At 39.1% G+C, this 18,463-nt stretch overlaps 5 protein-coding genes across 5 annotated transcripts; all 5 read right to left on the bottom strand.

Annotated features, from left to right (window-relative positions):
• Nucleotides 1–3,191: 3,191 nt before the first annotated feature.
• On the bottom strand, nt 3,192–5,234 carry LOC149041252 (uncharacterized). Its single transcript, XM_089180137.1, has one exon. The coding sequence runs from the start codon at nt 5,223–5,225 to the stop codon at nt 3,279–3,281; it is 1,947 nt and encodes a 648-aa protein (XP_089036263.1). The 5' UTR covers nt 5,226–5,234; the 3' UTR covers nt 3,192–3,278.
• A 126-nt stretch (nt 5,235–5,360) lies between these two features.
• On the bottom strand, nt 5,361–5,795 carry LOC149041251 (uncharacterized). Its single transcript, XM_089214715.1, has one exon. The coding sequence runs from the start codon at nt 5,793–5,795 to the stop codon at nt 5,361–5,363; it is 435 nt and encodes a 144-aa protein (XP_089070841.1).
• A 19-nt stretch (nt 5,796–5,814) lies between these two features.
• On the bottom strand, nt 5,815–7,521 carry LOC149041250 (uncharacterized). Its single transcript, XM_089214714.1, has one exon. The coding sequence runs from the start codon at nt 7,519–7,521 to the stop codon at nt 5,815–5,817; it is 1,707 nt and encodes a 568-aa protein (XP_089070840.1).
• A 2,229-nt stretch (nt 7,522–9,750) lies between these two features.
• Nucleotides 9,751–14,251, bottom strand: LOC149041249 (uncharacterized). Its single transcript, XM_089180141.1, has 3 exons — nt 14,028–14,251; nt 13,337–13,399; nt 9,751–11,397 (listed from the first exon to the last, which is right to left on the bottom strand). Exons 2-3 carry the CDS (start codon nt 13,362–13,364, stop codon nt 10,553–10,555), a joined length of 873 nt encoding a protein of 290 aa, XP_089036267.1. The 5' UTR covers nt 13,365–13,399; nt 14,028–14,251; the 3' UTR covers nt 9,751–10,552.
• A 1,226-nt stretch (nt 14,252–15,477) lies between these two features.
• Nucleotides 15,478–17,961, bottom strand: LOC149041248 (uncharacterized). The gene is made up of 3 exons (XM_089180142.1): nt 17,799–17,961; nt 16,790–17,143; nt 15,478–15,742 (listed from the first exon to the last, which is right to left on the bottom strand). The coding sequence occupies exons 1-3, from the start codon at nt 17,839–17,841 to the stop codon at nt 15,612–15,614; spliced, it is 528 nt and encodes a 175-aa protein (XP_089036268.1). The 5' UTR covers nt 17,842–17,961; the 3' UTR covers nt 15,478–15,611.
• Between the last annotated feature and the right edge of the window lie 502 nt (nt 17,962–18,463).

Here is an 18,463-nt window from a genome sequence, read left to right as displayed (position 1 = left end):
ATGAATTCCATTTCTGAACCATTGTTCCATTTATTAATTAGTTCTTTCAATGTGTCGATGAATTCTTATCCCGTTTTTCCGAAAGGGACTAAAAATGTGTTTTTATGCCATTTGGATATTTCCTCATAGGTGTTCTTAATAGTCGACACATTAACAATTATTGATCTTCCTTCATCGTATTGGCCCCAGACAAATGAAGATGGCGTGTGAAGCGTATTGCATTCGGGCAGTGATCCCATCACCTCATCAGATAACCTTTCACACTTCAATTGATCAGACTGCAGCTCCTCCGGGAGTTGCACTGTGGACATATGTAAATTTGGTGTTGCTTGACTAGCATCTTCTCTCTCAAGGCCAGAATTAATTTCACTCTCAATATTTCTGTTTCCTTCAACAAATACCGTATCACTATTTCCACTTGGTGATATAGACTCATCTATACTTATCACTGTCGCACCGTTCCCACAGCCCTCATCGGCCAAACCCTCTTGATATTTCTACAGCCTTGACGCTTAATCACGTAAATTCTGACCGCATCCCTTCTCTTCCCAAAGCTGTTTCATGACTTCAATGTAGCCTTTCTTTCTGCCGTTTCGATTCAAAGGCGCGCCATCTGATGCAACTAGCTCTTGCACTCGTCTCTTACACTCCAGAACGTCATTATTCATTTGGTTCGTCATTTCACTTTCGGCTTTCTGGAGCGGCTAAAAGACACAGCCGCCGCCATGGCAATGATAATCAATCGATCAAGGGTAATATGTCACAACAGAAGAATGTGACATGATTTTTAATATTGACATATGTTATATGTTAATGTTTCCTTGTTGCTGTTGCACTCAGACTGTTCAGTTCTTAGGCATGAGAATCTGTCTGGCTATCAAGTAAATAAAAGAAATAGGTATGCAAAGGCATACATGTGTCTAGTGCAAGCTGGTAGCTTGCATGTACTTCGAATTTTTTGTGGAGTACAGTTTTACCTGTTTCGATCTATCCCAATCAAGGCAGACCTTTTGCAGCTTAAATGGAAAATACATGTTCCAGGAATAACTTAGATTTAAGCTTAAAAGTGACCAAATTAGTTTTGGAGTAACGAAAAATGTAATTCTCAAAAGCGTAAGGAAAGGCCGGAAAATGAAACAGAACTTCCTGACTTCAAGTGAGGCTCTGCAATATTTGACTATTTGGACTGATAAATTTTATTTATAAGTGTCCATATGTTTTTAAGGTATCATTAAATAGAAGATTTTGTCTTTAAATTATTTAACTTTCAGAATCTTTAACACAACACTGTGGCCATGAACTTATGCAAACAACAATGGGGTATATATTGCCCAGGTCTTGTAAGTCCAGGAAATTCCTTGGTTTTTTTTGCTTTTGAACAGTCTATCTTAAGACTTTTTGGAATGAAGAGATATTTCTTGCTTTTTTTTCTTGCATTTTATTAATAGCTTTTGGTCAAGGGAAAATATTATAGTGTTTGTATTCTTGTGAGTGTTAGTTTTGAAATGTGTAGTTTGTGTACTTTTCTCCTGTGTACTTTTCTCCTCTTTTCTATAAAAATAATAATACAGTATTTATAGAGCGCTAATTCCCAATGGTCCAAAAGCGCTTTACATAATAAAAATAACAAAATCCGTAACCTACAAAACTACATTGTCATTCTATAAAAATTCCCAATGGTCCAAAAGCGCTTTACATAATAAAAATAAGAACAAAATCCTAAACCTACAAAACTACAAAACTACATTGTCATCCTATAAAAACATCATCATTCTATACAACATCATAACCAATTTTAAAAAGTCACGTCTTGAGCTTAGATTTAAAAGAAGAAAGGGAATTACAAGATCTAAGTTCGAATGGAAGTGCATTCCAAACAGAAGGTGCAGCAATAGTAAAAGACCGGCCACCATAAGTTTTAAGATTAAATTTAGATGTAGAAAGTAAAAATTGATTGGAGGATCTAAGAAGTCTAACAGGTGTATAAGGCTTGATGAGATCAGTGATATAGCTGATGATATAGCTGGTGCAGCACCATGAAGCGCCTTTAATGTAATTACTGCAATTTTGAAAGTTATTCTTTGTTCAATTGGTAGCCAATGAAGTTGAATAAGCAACGGCGTAAGATGCTCATATCTACTAGTAAGGTGAATAAGCCTAGCAGCACTATTTAGGACACTCTGTAAACGTTTCAAGATACATTTAGGCTGACCGTAGAGCAGTGAGTTACAATAGTCGATCCTTACAGTAACAAAGGCATGAATTAGAGTTTTACATGTATCGTAAGAAAGAAACTTGCGAATCTTAAAAATATTGCGTAAATGAAAAAACGAAGACTTGCAAACAGCAGTAACGTGCGGCAACATTGATAGAGAGTTATTAAAAATAACTCCAATATTTTTAACAGTAGTTGAACAGTCAACAGTGTCAGAGGCAATCACCAGGTTTGTTAACGCAGGACGTGGGCGATAGGAGGATGAAAAAACTATAATTTTAGTCTTCCCACTGTTCAGCTTCAGCTTGTTATTTGTTATTTGTTCTGGCTTCTATTTAACAATTAATCCTTCATTAGTTAATGATTATTACTTAATAGGTTTGCCATTTCAATCACTTTATTTTGAGCACATGTATCAGATGTTGTATTTCATATTTCATGGCCATTAGTTGCTGCTGCTACTTTCAAATTTTCATCTGCTATCATTAAGAGCTAGACCAAATTAAGTCTTTCTTTATTTTACATTTATAACTATAAAGATAGTTAACCATATAATATGGTTTATTTCTCTCACTCAGCTCTCTTCATAATCATCTCAGTGCTAGTTAGGTATGTGTTACATTTCCCGGGTTACTTTCTTAGTTTATGTACCACTGTATTTTGTTTAGTTGGGACCACACAAATTCAGCTACAATCTTCAATTATAACCTCAACCTTCAATCAAAACTCGCCCTTTTCATCCGTATAATTCAACATGATTTCACACCAATTACTTGATTCTACTTTGTAATTTTGATTACCTACTGCATTTAATTAATCCTTATTTCTACTGTGCATTCGAATTGTCTTCTCCCTTCTACTAGTAACTTTTGGAGGACCAGAGTGTGTAACAACTTATTAGGGACCTCTGCACGAACCATGAATTGTGAACAAAGGTTTTTGTTAAAATTTTGTACCTTTCGGGATGTCTACAATAATTTTCACATTCCCAATTTTCTGTCTGCAGCGACGAAGTTTGATCTGTTGTTGCTAACCATTATCTTGGGCCATCCTCTTCTAGCAGTCATCCTGGTGAAGCGTTCATGAAACTACCTGTGTCTAGGGATGTGGCCATTTCCAGGTGGCAGCAGCGGGTTTGTAAACAAACGAAAAGGTACAGGTATCGTTTGGTTCGAGCTCGTCCACGTCCTTGCATGGTCAAGTAAGGGCCACCATAATCTGTTGCACAATTGGTAAATGGTCTGTTAGTCATCTGTAAGCGAAACTGCGGCAACGGGGCCATTTGTTGCTTGGCAGGGTGGAGTCGAAAACGCCTCTTACATTCAAAGCAGTTATGAATGCATGCCTTTACTTCTTGTCGACTGTGAATCACATGGTATCTTGCTCGCAGGTGATTGAGTGTATAGTTGACACCCATCTCGTGACTTTCCATCTCGTGATGATACTTCACAATCAGCTGTGTCACGTGATGTTTCTTTGGCAGAATAATCGGAAACTTTGTGTCAGCCGCCAGGTCATCTGATCGCCGAAGTCTTGTATTTGATCGTAATAGGCCTCCAGCCAACATCGGTGTAAGGGGGAGCAGATGACTTCTTTTGCTCAATTCCTTTCTTGCCGTTAGTGCAATAATTTCTTCGTTGAAAACCTCTCTCTGTGCTTCCTTGATGATGTCAAGTTCGGTGTCCGAGAGTTCCTTTGTCGTCAATTCTCCCTTGATGCGTTGCTCTTCAGGGACTCTACAGTTCTTGATAAATCGCATGACCCAACTCCTCACCCGAACCAGTGAGTATCCGATTTCTAACTGTCCCTGAGAAGAAGCTTGGTACCATTTGGAGAATCTTGCTGGGTTTAAACGCCAAGTTTCCTTTTCGAGAATAACGAAGGTTGAATGTTCCTGTTCTGAATTTTGAGTGTCGTTCTCTTCCTCTTGTCTGGAAAGCTGGTTCTTTAGATCTGGTCTTCTTTCAGCTCTCACTTCTGTCAAGGCTTCCTCTTTTGGATTCGCTGCTTTTGATTTAGGCCAGTCACTTTCTGGAAACGCCAAGAAGGTCGGACCTTTCCACCACATCTCGCTGTCTGCTAATTCTGAAACTGTTAGTCCCCTGGTTCTGAAGTCCGCTGGATTCTGTTTTGTGGGAACATAACGCCATTGGTTGGGGTCCGACTGTTCGTGGATTTCCCCTACGCGATGGGAAACGAATGGTTTGTAGTTACGACTCTGTCCGTGTATCCAATAGACAACGTTCATGCTATCAACCCAGAACGTTGCTGGTGACAAAGGGATCTCCAGAGCAGCACTAATCTGTTTCGTCAACGGTAGTCCAATTACTGCCCCCATGAGCTCGAGTCGTGGGATGCTCATTGCCTTTAATGGAGAAAGCCGGGTCTTCGAACCAACTAAACGTGTTGTGATAGATTTGTCTTCGTACTCGTGTCGAATGTAAACAGCTGCGGCATATGCTGCTTCGGAAGCATCCGAGAACGTGTGAAGAGAAGCTTTGACTGCTGTAGAATGACGATCCTTTAAACATCTTGGAATGCGGATTCCTTGTAGACCGATGGATTCTTCGAACCAGGACTTCCATAGCTTCTGATGATGGCCTGGGAGGGGGACATCCCAACCGGTCGCTTCTACCCAGGCCTGCTGAATGAGGATCTTGGCTCTAACAACGTACGGCGCTAGGAAACCAAGCGGGTCAAAGATGGTTGCTGTCTTCTTTAGTACTTTTCGCTTGGTGAGCTCTGTTTCTGGGGTCAGCGAATATTTAAAGGAGAATGTGTCTAGGTCTGCGGTCCACAGCACCCCCAAGGTCTTGGTTGTCGATAACTTGTTTTCTTCTAAGTCGATGGTTTGTGCTCGGTCTTCGTCTGGTATGTCCTTTAAAACTTCTGCTTGATTGGACATCCATTTTCTCAGGTGAAACCCAGCCAAGTTTCCCAGTTCCGTCAGTTGTTTTCTTGTTTCTTTTGCGATTTCGATTGTTGCCACCGAAGGCATCAGGTCGTCCATGTAGCAGTGGTTCCTAACAGCGTCTGCGGCCAAAGGGTACTGTGTCTTGTCGATTTCAGCGTGGCGTTGCCATGTGAATTGAGCACAAAACGGGCAGTAGCAGCCTCCGAAAACGAATCTGGAGAACTCGTAAACCTACGGTGGGCTCTGTATGTCAAGATTTCGCCACAGGAACCGATGGAAAGGCCTGTCTTCGGGTTTAAGAACCAGCTGATGGTACATCTGACTGACATCACCAACCAACACTTCCAGCTCTTTTCTAAATCGTACCAGGATGTCGAATATGTTGCTCTGTAACTTTGGACCTGGCAACGCTTCTGTATTCAGGCTCTTCTCATTCAGCTGTGCCGACGCATCGAACACGATGCAAACCTTGGTTGTTTCTCGATCTGGGCGTACCATTGGAAAATGCGGTAAAAACCACTCGCTTTCTGGTCTTGGTTCCGATGTGGGTACAACTCTGATGTATTCTTTCTTCAAGTAGGCATCGATTACACCCTGGTAGGCGTTGGCCAGTTGCGTGTCCTTCTGAAGTTTCTTTTCAACAAGCTGTAATCTTCTCTCGGCCATCTGTCGATTGTTTGGCAGGTTAGGTCGATCTTGTTTCCACGGTACTGAAACTTCGTACCCGATCACCGTTGTATGACAGCGACTGTTCAACCTTTTTCTGGGCTATCTTCTCCAGGGGTGTCAACTCGTTTTCTTCTTGACTCTGTGGGACGATGCCGAGTGTTTCGAGGTCCCAGAAACGCTTTAGTGTGACGTTCAAATCTTCATCCGATGCAGTAACGATGTCTGGGGTTAATTGCTGTGCACACGTACGGAACGTATGTAAGTAGCCAGTGTTGACACATGCTGTTCCTCTCGGTTGTGTCGATTTTCCGATTCTTCCGATAGCAGTCCAGCCCAAAGGACAAAGTCTAGCGGCTGGTTCGTCTTCCTGACCTCGAATTTCCTGCATGGGAAACATCAGGTGATAGTAATCCGATCCGAGCAAAACATCGATAACTCCTTTCTCTGCGAGGTGTGGGAAAGGAATGTCCTTTAAATGATTCCACTGTTGCTTCATTGTTACCCAGTCGGTAGGTTTCATTCCTCCACAAATCTTGTCACTGGTTTTCACCACGATCGTTGTATCGACTTTTCCATCAACGCTTTCTAGGCCAATTTCAAGAGTAGCAGCCATAAGTCGTACCTTCTGATCGTTTGCTACATTGATGGTGATTTCTACTTTCTCTGTACTAATTCCTAACGTCTCGATCACATCTTCATTTACGTAGGTGGTGTCGCTGCCCTCGTCAAGAAAACAGTTCACTAATAATCGCCTCTTTCCGTGTTTGAGAATCGCAGGGACTGTACGAAGTGCAATAATCCTCTCTTCGTGTCTTTCGATGGTGTTTAGAGTCGTTGTTTGTGTATCCCCCTCCGTGCTGGGTACCTTTGTTTCTTGTCGGGGTTGTGATTCGTGCAACAGAGGGTGATGTGTTTTCTTGCATCCAGCGACATCGCAGGCTTTACTTTTTGGGCACTGGTGTCCTAAATGGTCGTAATCCAGACAACGAAAGCACACTCCAAATCGTTTCGCTGCCTCCCATTTCTTTTCAAAGGACCATCCAGTAAACACTTTGCATTTCTCGAGATGGTGCGTTTCTCCACAAGCTCTGCACAATTTTCCTTTTCTCTCGATTTCGTTACTGATCTTCTTGCCATCTTGTAGACTCGCGCCGTATGATTTGTTGTTTCTCCCGTCTCGCCGCGACCACTTGCTGTCTTCATATTTCCGAGTAAAGCCATGTTTCACCTCCGACGCTTGAGTTTGCAAATCCGCTTCCACAGCCACCCATTCGTTTAGAGTTACCATTGTTTCGTTCTTTCCTTGTTCCTTGACCCAATGATAATACTCTTTAAGCAAATTCTCAGGCAGTTTTTCGACCACGATTCCATATAGGGTTCCGCCCCCTAAGTCCGCGTGAAGACTGTTATCTTTCAAAACAACGATGGTTCTTTCAAGGGCATCAGCAAATTTATCCATCGACTTTGGATCACCTTCGTTAACTGGCCTCATCTTTCTTAATTCTTCGATTTGCGCTTGAACTTTACGCCGATCCCTGCCGTATTTTCGCTGCAATCTTGACAATGCGGTGTCGTAAGCAGTTTGCGAATAACCCAGGCCTTTAATCGTCTCGGCGGCTTCTCCACGTAAACAACCTTCTAACCTCAGCATCTTAAACTGTGGTGCAAGTGACGTTTTGTCGACGCAAGTGGAAAAGGCGGCGAACCACTGTGGAAATTCCATTTTGTTTTCCGAAAATATTGGTATCCTGATGCGTTCCAATTGTTTGTTTGGATTGCTCGCCCCTTGCTGAGCGTTTGTGTCCTTCGATTTCCGAGGATTCCTTCTGTTTAGACGAGAATATTTTTGCTTGAGCCGCTAAATAGGAACGTGCAGTATAGTGTTGGTATTGTTATCCACTCGGTCGACCAAAGCATCTGCTTCATCGCTCGTCTTCTCTGCGTCTGCAGTTTTCTTTAGCTTTTCATACTCTATCTCCAGATCCCGCATGATCGCCAGCGCTTCTTCTTTCTTCGCTTCGATGTGCTCTAAACTTGCGGAGATTTGAGCACAATCCGGTTCTTGAACGGCCAAGTGTACCGCCAAGTCATTTAGTGCCTTTGTTATCGCCGATTTCAGTGTTCTTTTCGATTCCTTCAACGATTTAATGGCTTCCATCGTGGGCTTTGATGGCTGTGCGCCCCACCCCCAAATTCAAGGATGTCCGATTTTGTTCGATTAATATCCACTCCGACTCTGATAAACTAACTTAAATCCAGCTCGAAGGACCAAAATGTTGTTTCCGATAATTCCAATGATCGATAACTCGCGATTTCCTGTAAACATTTCGGGATCGATGTTCGATTTCACACGTACGCAAACTTGATTTTTCAGTGTGCTTCTTTATTATGTTACAAAATCATCTTATATTACATTTAATATTATTAACTCAACCGGAAGTCACGCAATGTTACGAAATAGTAACGCACTATCCTTTTCGTCTCTATAACACCCAGCCCCGTAAAAAATATCCCGGAAAGAAATATCCCAAAAAAAGATCCCTTCCCTGATCCGACTAAACTACAATTCAAATAATTTAAATCACACAGAACATTCTAAAGTACACAAATTAACAAGTTGACTTAACTTAACTTAACAAGTACAGACAGAAGAAGTATTTACACGGCGACACTTAGGACAAATTAATTTAAAAGAATGAAAATTGTCACCATCAAAAGCATTCAAAAGTCTAGTAAAATAAAACGACTTGAGTTTACTTTTAAAAGAGCTTATAGTGTCTGAATCCTTGATATTTTTAGGTAAACTGTTCCACATCAAAGTTATTCTGTTGAAGTAAAAGTCTCGAAAGGAAGACGTACAACAGGCATTTAACTTTAAATGCAGCCCTGATGAAGCACGGCGCGTGTTGCCCTTTAGTAAAGAAAAATAGTAACTTAATTAACGAGTGAAATCTATAAGCCCATGAAGGCGCTTAAAAAAGAAAACTAAGTCAAGATATTCTAACCAGTAACTTAGCGGTAATAACTGAAGCTTGATTGTAGCGGCCGTCTTTCTGTGTGAAAGGGGACACGAGAATGCAGAACTATGACTCATCAGTCCGACAAACCAAACAGCATTTATTTAATCGGACATCCATGGTTTGTGAGGAATTACAGTCTGTATAACAAGGTAACGAATCCAGAAATGGCTGAAAGAACGGTTCCAAAGACGGCTGTCAAAGACTGATGATGAACCATAGCGAAAACGAAAGGGCTTCGGTTGAAGCTACAAAACACTAGCAATGTTATCACGTTCTTCTTTCAAGCACGAGCTAACCAAGGTCCTGTATATGAGCTAAGGTACGACGGGATATGTCACGCAATACGACTGAACGACTGAGAAGACGTTACATTGATTAACAACGAGCCTTATAACATAGGTTACTATTCCTTAAGATAAAAGGAGTAGCTCTCCTTTGTATGTTTTCAACAAGGATTAAATTGCTGTTACTTGACTGAAGGGCCCATAACTGAGAACTAGAACAAAAATGAGAGTGCACTAAAGAGCAGTAAAGAGGCAAAAGCACCGTACTACCAAAAATACCAGTGCAGTCCCTTTTGAGAAAGCCAAGCATCCTATTAGCTTTAGCTACAACTAGTTATAGTTCTCACTAGAGCTGCCCCCGCCCTACAGTACCATTTTCTTTTGTTTGTTTGTTTTTTTTAGTTGGGGTTGTTGTTTACAGTTGCGTAATTGTTCTGTTATGTTGTTACGGAATTGCGGCTCAGTACTTTGGTTTTAGTAATTTTGGATCTCAAAATACTAAAAGTGTACAAAATGTAGCTTTGGGAAGTGCTTGGAATGTTTTTTTCTTTTGCTGTGTGGTTTAACTTTGGATTTGTTTGTTCTTCACGATCAAGAAGAAGCAGAATGTAGGGACTTGGGTCAGTTTTAACATTGGAATGTTATGGGTGGCATTGGAGAACAGTTTATTATTATATTTAAACCTGACATTTTGCACATAATAGACTAGTTATTAGACACAACATTTTACCTTAAGAGGGCAATTTTAGATAGAATTTATTTGAAAGGCATTGAAAAATGGGTCTGTTGAATAGAACGTTCTATTATTATAAACTGTAAAAACGATAAGTGGATGAATTATAACTGGAACCGACAATATATTTTTATAATAATTGATCTTTTTTGATTGATTAATATAATATAACTATTGTGATGTGGTATCAAAATGGAAAAAAAATAATGGAACTACATGTATGTACAATATAATTGGCTTATAAAAACTGGAAAAAAGAGAAAAGTATGAAATTTGAATGAAACTATATATACAACATATTTTTCAAAATCTACTTTAAGTGACGATTATGTTTTTAACTTTGATATTAAGTAAAGTTGTATGAATAAAATTTCAAACGGGAACAACATTGATATAAAAAATAATTAAAAATAAAGTATTTTTGTTTGAACTTTTGGAGTTATCCAAAATGTCAAGATGGTACAGTGTCCAAATTTGATGGTCACCAACATGAAACAATGTTTGCTTTTATTACTCATTTTTTGATTTTTCTGGCGTTGGTGGCTGCAGTTGGTGATTTACTATCTCGGTAATAAATTTACCGTTTTTTGACAATGTGAAGTCAACATTTTCCAGCAACAGAAGTTTTTCTGTTAGTTCATCTATGTTGTTTCGGTATTGGAAAATGTCCTCGTTTAGGTAGACGCTGAGTGTGGCATGGTTTGCCACAACGTTGAATTACTTCTCTTCCTTTTCCAGTTGAAAGGTTGTGCTCATGTCAACGTAACAGTTTTTAACGAGCATTGCTCTGTTGCAGGCTGTGCAACGAACCATAACTTTAGATTCTGTGTTTCCTGTGATTTTGCTCTTACATCCTTTGGTGTTGCACATTGCATTGATGTCAATGATGACATTTTGTATTTCTGGGCAGCAGATTTGAGGCTTGATAGCAGTTGCATCTGTATTTACGTTGGTAATATTTTGCTTCTCGGCTGGCTTTATAATGGTTTCTGTAGTGGTACTGATTTTCAACCCATAGTAGTACTTTACAGTGCAGTTGGAGATCTCAAAGAAATCCCCTTCCTTGATCAGAGAAATGTGGTGTGACCAAATCGAAATATCTATAGTTCCTGTTGAGTCTACTAATTTACCATCTCTTACTGGTCGTTTAGAGTTTTGTGGTGTTGAAGCTTCACTGCCCCATCGAATTAAGCCTGAGACTGTGACCATATCCCCTTGCCTCTTAGTTTTTAAAACATCTGCTACAGATGTAATGGGTGGTGCTGGTGGTGGTACATATTTAAATGGAATGGCCATTGTGGAGACATCCTTAACAATGCTGTTCTGGTGCATAAACACCATGCCACTCTGAACAACCCTAAGGTTGGTTATGGTGATGGGCTGTTGTGCTTTTTGTTTGTCTTTGAAAAGCTGGCTTTTCGTGGTGTCATCCATAGAACTTATCATTATTCTTATCATCTGCGTTTGGTCTACTGCTGTCTGCAGAATGACGTCGAAGTAATATGTAAATCCTTGCTGGCTTTTTCGATTTCGGTCTACTCTTTGTATATATCCAGTAAAGCCTGAAAAAAAAATGTTTATTTTATATTTTGTTAACTTATTTATGAAAATGCTAGAAACATTTTCTGTGTAAACTTTGCTTAACATCAGGTATATTATTTGCTCAAAATAATTCTTTGTTTGGATTGATTGAAGGCAGCTAGTAAATTTTGAATCTCCTTTTATAATTATTATGCAATCATTGCATCATATGTTGCATATTAGCAAATTCATGTATGTGAAGTTACGGCCTGTTTTTTTGCCTGGCCCAAGATGAAACAGTGAAAGCCAAAGGAAGTTTTTGGAGTTCAATAAATATCTTGAGAAAAAAAATGAAATATGTTGTGGTTAAAAACAATTGGCCAGGGCCACAGTTCCGGAGAGAATTCAATAAAGACAAATTTTGCCTGTGAACTATAGGTTAAAACTGGGTCATCTGTAGGGGTTTCACAATTAGGACAATTCAACTTTCCTGGTTCAGTTTGAATAGCAGAGATAAAATGTGGCCAAGAATTGTGATCCAATTGACATTTTTGTAACTCTGATCTTGTCACATAGTTAACCAAAATAGAGCTTTTGAGAGCTACAGTGTCATGGCAGGTCTTACAAAATGACTCAAAGATTCTCTGAGATGAAAATATATTCATTTCCTCTGAAGAAAGATCACCAAAGGTTCGTTCCTCGAAAATCTGACTCAAGCATGCATTAGAATCCCTTGCCAAAAATGACGGGCAATGTTGCTGTAAATATACCCAAATTGGTTTCCTTATTTCTATCAACATTCTATCATTTCCTTGTGACTCAATGTATCTTTTACATGTGTTGAAAAGGAGTTCTGTGAATTCATTTCGCACAGTCAGTGTAGACAAATAGGGTAAAAATAGATGGGATGAGACTTCTAAAAAAGTGTCCACTGCGCAGGAATACACATTAGGGACACTTAGAATAGAATTCATAAAATGTCCCCTCTTTGAGATTAATGGGTTTATTTCACAATCACCCAACTGAACTTCCTCTGTCATGTTGTTACTATTCATTGAACTACTGTATGCCATAGGATCTGCTTCTATGTTAAACATGCTCATGCTTTCATAAATTACAAAGAACCATCCTTTAGCAAAGTTTCTTTTCAGGGTGGCTAAACTACAAAATTCTTTAACACCTACACAAAGATCATCAATGTAGGTCCAGTTCCCTTGAGTAAGAACTGCACAGGTAAAATGTCCATTATAACAACGCACCATCCCCTTTAACTTATATTCACATGAGCCTACATGCATATTTTCACACAAATTTATCAAATCCATAAGTTCTGGAGAGAATTCAATAAAGATAAATTTTGCCTGTGAACTATAGGTTAAAACTGGGTCATCTGTAGGGATTTCACAATTAGGACAATTCAACTTTCCTGGTTCAGTTTGAATAGCAGAGATAAAATGTGGCCAAGAATTGTGATCCAATTGACATTTTTGTAATGCTGATCTTGTCACATAGTTAACCAAAATAGAGCTTTTGAGAGCTACAGTGTCATGGCAGGTCTTACAAAATGACTCAAAGATTCTCTGAGATGAAAATATATTCATTTCCTCTGAAGAAAGATCACCAAAGGTTCGTTCCTCGAAAATCTGACTGAAGCACGCATTACAATCTCTTGACAAAAACGAGGGGCAATGGTGTTGTAAATATACCCAAAGCGGTTCCCTTAGTTCTCTCAACAATCTGTCATTTTCTTGTGACTCAATGTATCTTGCACATGTATTGAAAAGGAGTTCTGTGAATTCATTTCGCGCAGTTAGTATTGACAAATAGAGTAAAAATAGATGGGATGATATCTCAAGGAAACTATCCAACGCACAAGAATAAGTTCCTGGGGTACTTAAAACTGAATTCATAAAGTGGCTTTTTCGTTTCCACATGACTGAACGTTTCCTTGTTCCAACTGAGGAAACATGTAACACTCACCCACGTAATGATCCAACAGCGTTTTCATACCTCTTGAACACGTCGATTGTAGTAAGTATCACTCTGAAAATAATCAAAAGTCAAATCCCTAGTTACAACCAGTAATTTCCTTTCTTTGACTACTGTTTACTTTCAATGGTGCTGCGAGTCCTTCGCGCCCAATAACAGACTTGCCTCTGACAAATCCAGAAATTGTCGAGTCTTTCGGCTTTGTGCAATAAGCTTGATTTGCGGCTGACAAATCGGAGTTAACCGAGTCTTTCGGTCAAAATGCTAAACTTACACCGTCTTCTGAGCATCGGTGAAATTATTTCTGAATTAACTTCTGTATAACACAAATGAGTCAAGACAACTTTTAAGCACAAAACAGCACTCTCCACGCTTTTCACCCGATTTTCACACTTTGATGGTCGCGTGGACTTTGACCGAAGAAACTCTAAAACTCAGAGAATAATCCAACATCAAAGCAAACGAGTTAGAAGCTCAACTTTTTCATGTATTTGATATCTGGTTATACTTTAATTATGCTGCAAGTTCTTTGCCTTAAGTTCTCACGTTAGCTGACTGAGCTGTGGACCCTCCGCCGCCTTCGATCGAGACTTCACACAACTGTTTCTCTTTTGACGGATTTTGATCACCTTTTAAACTCAAAACTACCTTTAATTGTTAGAAAGATGCTATACACACTTACCGTTACACTTGGAAACGCTTCTCGACGCTTTTCAGGGACGCTTAACTCGAAATCTCGACAAGGACTAATCTCGTGTCAAAGACGCCGATCCTAAAAGTCCTCGCGCGCGTGTCTTTTTGCTGGCCGCCCATGACCATTTGCGGGAAAAACGTTGATACCTTGCGGCCGTGCAAGCGATCAAATCGAGATTTTTTCTGGTTATGATCTACCGAAAATACCCACATTCTCTCTTCTCCAGTCTTCCTCTGTATTACGCGGGGAGTCCTAAGGTGCCTCCTCGGGTTTTTGGCCCTCTGGGGCCAAAAACCCTGCGGGGGCAATCATGACTAAGTGATCTTTCCAAAGGTGTCATTTGCAATCATAATACCTAGATCTTTTTCAGCTGTGACAACCTCCAAAATTAATACCATTTAAAATATAGCTGCGAGGAGGACTAAGGTGCTTCCTAGAAATTCTCAAATTGCTGCACTTAGTAGGCTGAAAAAACAACTCATTTTGCAAAGACCAATTTGAAAGCGTGTCTAAATCCTGCTGCAGATGCAAGTAATCAGAATGATGGTTAGTAACCTTGTAACATTTAGAGTCACATTCAAACATAGCCAGTGTTGCACTGGTAACAACATTAGGCATGTCATTAACAAATAGTAAGAACAGTATGAGTCCCAATTGTGACCCTTGTGGGACACCTGACCCTACATCGTTCCATCTAGAAGACATTCCATTTATCACCACTGTCTGACTCCTCCCAATTAGATACGAGTGAAACCGAGTTAGTAAAGGGTTTTGATTCCAAAGGTTGATAACTTGGATACCAGCTTAGCAGGACATACAGAGTCAAAAGCCTTGGCAAAGTCAAGATAGATAATATCAGTTTCAATCCCACGGTCCAGTGCACCACTGATATCATAAAAAGCTTCTAAGAGTTGCACGACATAAGACCTTCCCTTTTGAAAACTATGTAGGAATGGATATAGTAACTCCTTCACGTGTGGAACGAGACGCAAAACCATGCAACATTCTTGGACTTTAGAAATAACTGGCAGTAGAGACACAGGACGATAATTGTCTACGATATCTTTCTTGCCTTTTTTAAAAATTGGAGAAACATTTCCTCTCTTCCAATCAGATAACTGAAAGCCATGATTTTGTCTTATTTTGATAGGTAAAATATGGCACAAACAACATTTTAACAATCACATGGTTAGCATTTAACTCTTGGTTTACTGTTCATTACCAGTGACCTCATTTCCTCTCAGGGGACTATTTTCTGAGTATGTCTTTAACCAACGTTTCTCTCATTTCATTGTACCTTTGATTTATGGACCATGGGCTGAAAAGTGTTCAATTCTGACTGTAACCTGTCATATGATATTCAGTCATTTGGTTTTCTCGATCACCCATATGATTACACTGACTGAACTGGACTCCAGTCAATCCAATACATGACCATTACAAATCACAATGGCAAGATTATTTTCAAAGTCATTTCCCAAACAAATCTAGCTTCCTTATAACCTAAAAAAAACGATTAAATTCCATTTAAGCTAGGTTCAATCAAACTATAATGCCAACTTTATACTTGCTTCACTTTGGCTCTTTGATGTAATTACCTTTATTTTGTGTGGCAGATGGTTCCTGCCTCTGGATACCCACACTGCACTTTTGCATAAGATCACACAACTTTGACACCACATCTGAGCCCAGTTGAGAAGCATCTGAATCAGAATCAAAATGAAACATGAGAATAGGTGCAGCCTGCTTTTCAAAAATGAGATGATACTATGAAAAAACCAAAATGATGTGTTTTCTTTTTAAAATCCTAGCAAGGAAAAATGTTGTGATTCAAATTTATTCTTAGCCTAAATTAATTTTTTTCTATCTTTGTCTGATATCACTTATCATAATGGGAGATAAAAAATCACAATGATGTGTTTTCTTTTTAAAATCCTAGCAAGGAAAAATGTGATTCAAATTTATTCTTAGCCTAAATTAATTTTTTTCTATCTTTGTCTGATATCACTTATCATAATGGGAGATAAAAAATCACAAAACAGGAAAATATTACATCACATCAAAAATAAATTTAACTCACACCTGTAAACTTCACTTGGGCAGATACTCACCTTCAATGATTTCAGAAAGTCAACAACTACCTCTCTCTCCCACTTCCCTTGACCCCTTACTTAATTTAAGTTCTCTTTGTAGTACTTAGACTATGACAAATGAAAAGTCAAAAATTGGCTCTGCAGTTTATATTTTTTTGGTAATTAGGTATTATCAACTCTCTCCTAATGGTGACCAATTTACATTATCGACTCTGTTGATAATGTAAGTTGGCCACTGTTAGGAGCTTTAAAAAAACTGGCATCTTGAGCATTAGCCCTTTGTCATTTGGTCTGACAAAGGGCTAATCCTCAAAACATCAGCTATGAAACTCTTTACAAAGGCCAATTTTTTTAACTTACAAACTTTGTTGATAATACCAAATTACCTAAAAAAAAAAGCCAGCAGAGCCATTTTCATTTGTCATAGTCTGAGTGCTACACTGTACGTAGAGAACTTAAACTTAGCAAGGGGTCAAATTACCTTGTTATACTCTCCCACTGACACAGCACCACAGTTTATTTAGAAACTTACCCCTTTATGCTTTTTTTGAGATTCCTTAATGTTTGTTGGTTATTGTTACTAATCAATACCAGTAAGTGGGAATTTGATTTCAATTCCAATAAATAAACTAATAGTTTTAAAAGTTTGTGTTTCACCAATTCTGTATTGACATCCAGTAGCTCCACCTCCATAGGTTCCACATCCCTTTCCTCCACATCCACCTGCTCCAGTTCCACCAGTCCCATCTCCACTGACTCCACTACCACTGGCCCCTTCTCCACTACTTCCACCTCCACTACTTCTACCTCCACTAGCCCCACCTCCGCTGGCTCCATCATCACTGCTTCCATCTTCCCTTCTTCCACTACTGCAGGCTCCAGGCTTTCCACCAAAATTTTTTCGCACATACAGTACTCCATAGTACTCTAAAGAAGTGTCTGCCAGAATTTCACCAGTGGTCATTGAAATGAGCTGGACTGGAATGACTTCAGGTGTCATTTTAGGTGAAGCTACGGATAAAATGGTGATAAAGACATTTAAATACCTCCATAAAACAGTGATATATGTCTTTGTAAAAAAATCTCATGGATGATAAGGTATGTAATTGCATTTACTACCACAAAGAGAAATTACCACAACTAGTAGTTTTGAAAGACAGCCTTTCATAGCAGAATCCCATATGTTTGCATGTCTCATTTAAATAACAACTTAATTTATTTTACTGCTGCTAATGATGATTTGAAGGAAGAGAAAACTTACAACAAACTTGCCTTTCATTGGGAGCTTTTTCATATAACAGAGCTTTTGCAACTCGATTTTGTAGTTTGTGCTTAGGATGTCTCTAGGTATGGGTGTTGAATGCTATTTTTTAACTTCAGTTGCCACAAGCAACTGGAGAATTAACGTCACAATTTTAAGAAAGCCAGTAATAGTAAGCAATTACTTTCATCTACTCAACATTGCTTTAAGTAAACAATGCTTGTAGGATTTTTACCCTAAAGTAAAAAAAATTGAAAATAAAAATACCAGTAGTTAAAAAAGATAACTGAAATTATAAGTCAATGAACACCCAATATCAATGTTGTCTCTGTTAGATCTTTTTTATAAAGGGGTTAACTCCAAAACATTTTCCTGGTTGGTATACTGTTTAATGATTTTACAAACCTGGAATTTTACAAATGTAGCCAAGACTTGTCTTCTCCAGCATAATTGGTTCTAAATTACCAAAGGAAGCTTTCACATCAACATCTGATGGCAGCTCAGGTTTGAAGGTGAAAATACAGGGGCCTATCCCTGCAGATGTGGGAAACAAATTCAGTGCTAACAAATTATTATTTTAACCTTATTCAAATTTGAACTTAGACATCACAGCTAGGCAGGCAAATTAATTGTTGAAACTGAATGCAATCTTGAATTTTACCCACAAAAAACTAACAGAATTGCATCAGGAAATAGTGAAAAACACATCACAAACTATTTCACATAGTCCTCAAAAAAATATTACGAAAACCCTAACCCTAAGGCAAATCTTGAAGCACTGAGTGTTTAAGGATTGATACAGACACACTCATAATGAGAGCATAATGGCGGTCACGTTTTGCTGTAGCTCCAAGGTTCAAAGAGGTTTTCTACTTTTAGGCTTGGTTTTAACACATCTAAATGTCATCCATAATGCAGCTAAGTATCCTCTTCATCAGTACACTACCTTGATTGTACCAGAAACACTAAGTACTGCAATTGAGGGCGTTATTTGTCTTCGGACTCCTGCCGGCGACAACAACTTCAAGCCCGCGACTTCTGGCGGTTTTTGTAAACGCAAGGGTTCCTGG

The sequence above is a fragment of the Pocillopora damicornis genome, chromosome 8 (assembly GCF_964200805.1).
Source record: "Pocillopora damicornis chromosome 8, jaPocDami1.2, whole genome shotgun sequence".
In the NCBI taxonomy this organism is placed as follows: domain Eukaryota; kingdom Metazoa; phylum Cnidaria; class Anthozoa; order Scleractinia; family Pocilloporidae; genus Pocillopora; species Pocillopora damicornis.
This window is presented reverse-complemented; position numbering and strand designations above follow the sequence as displayed.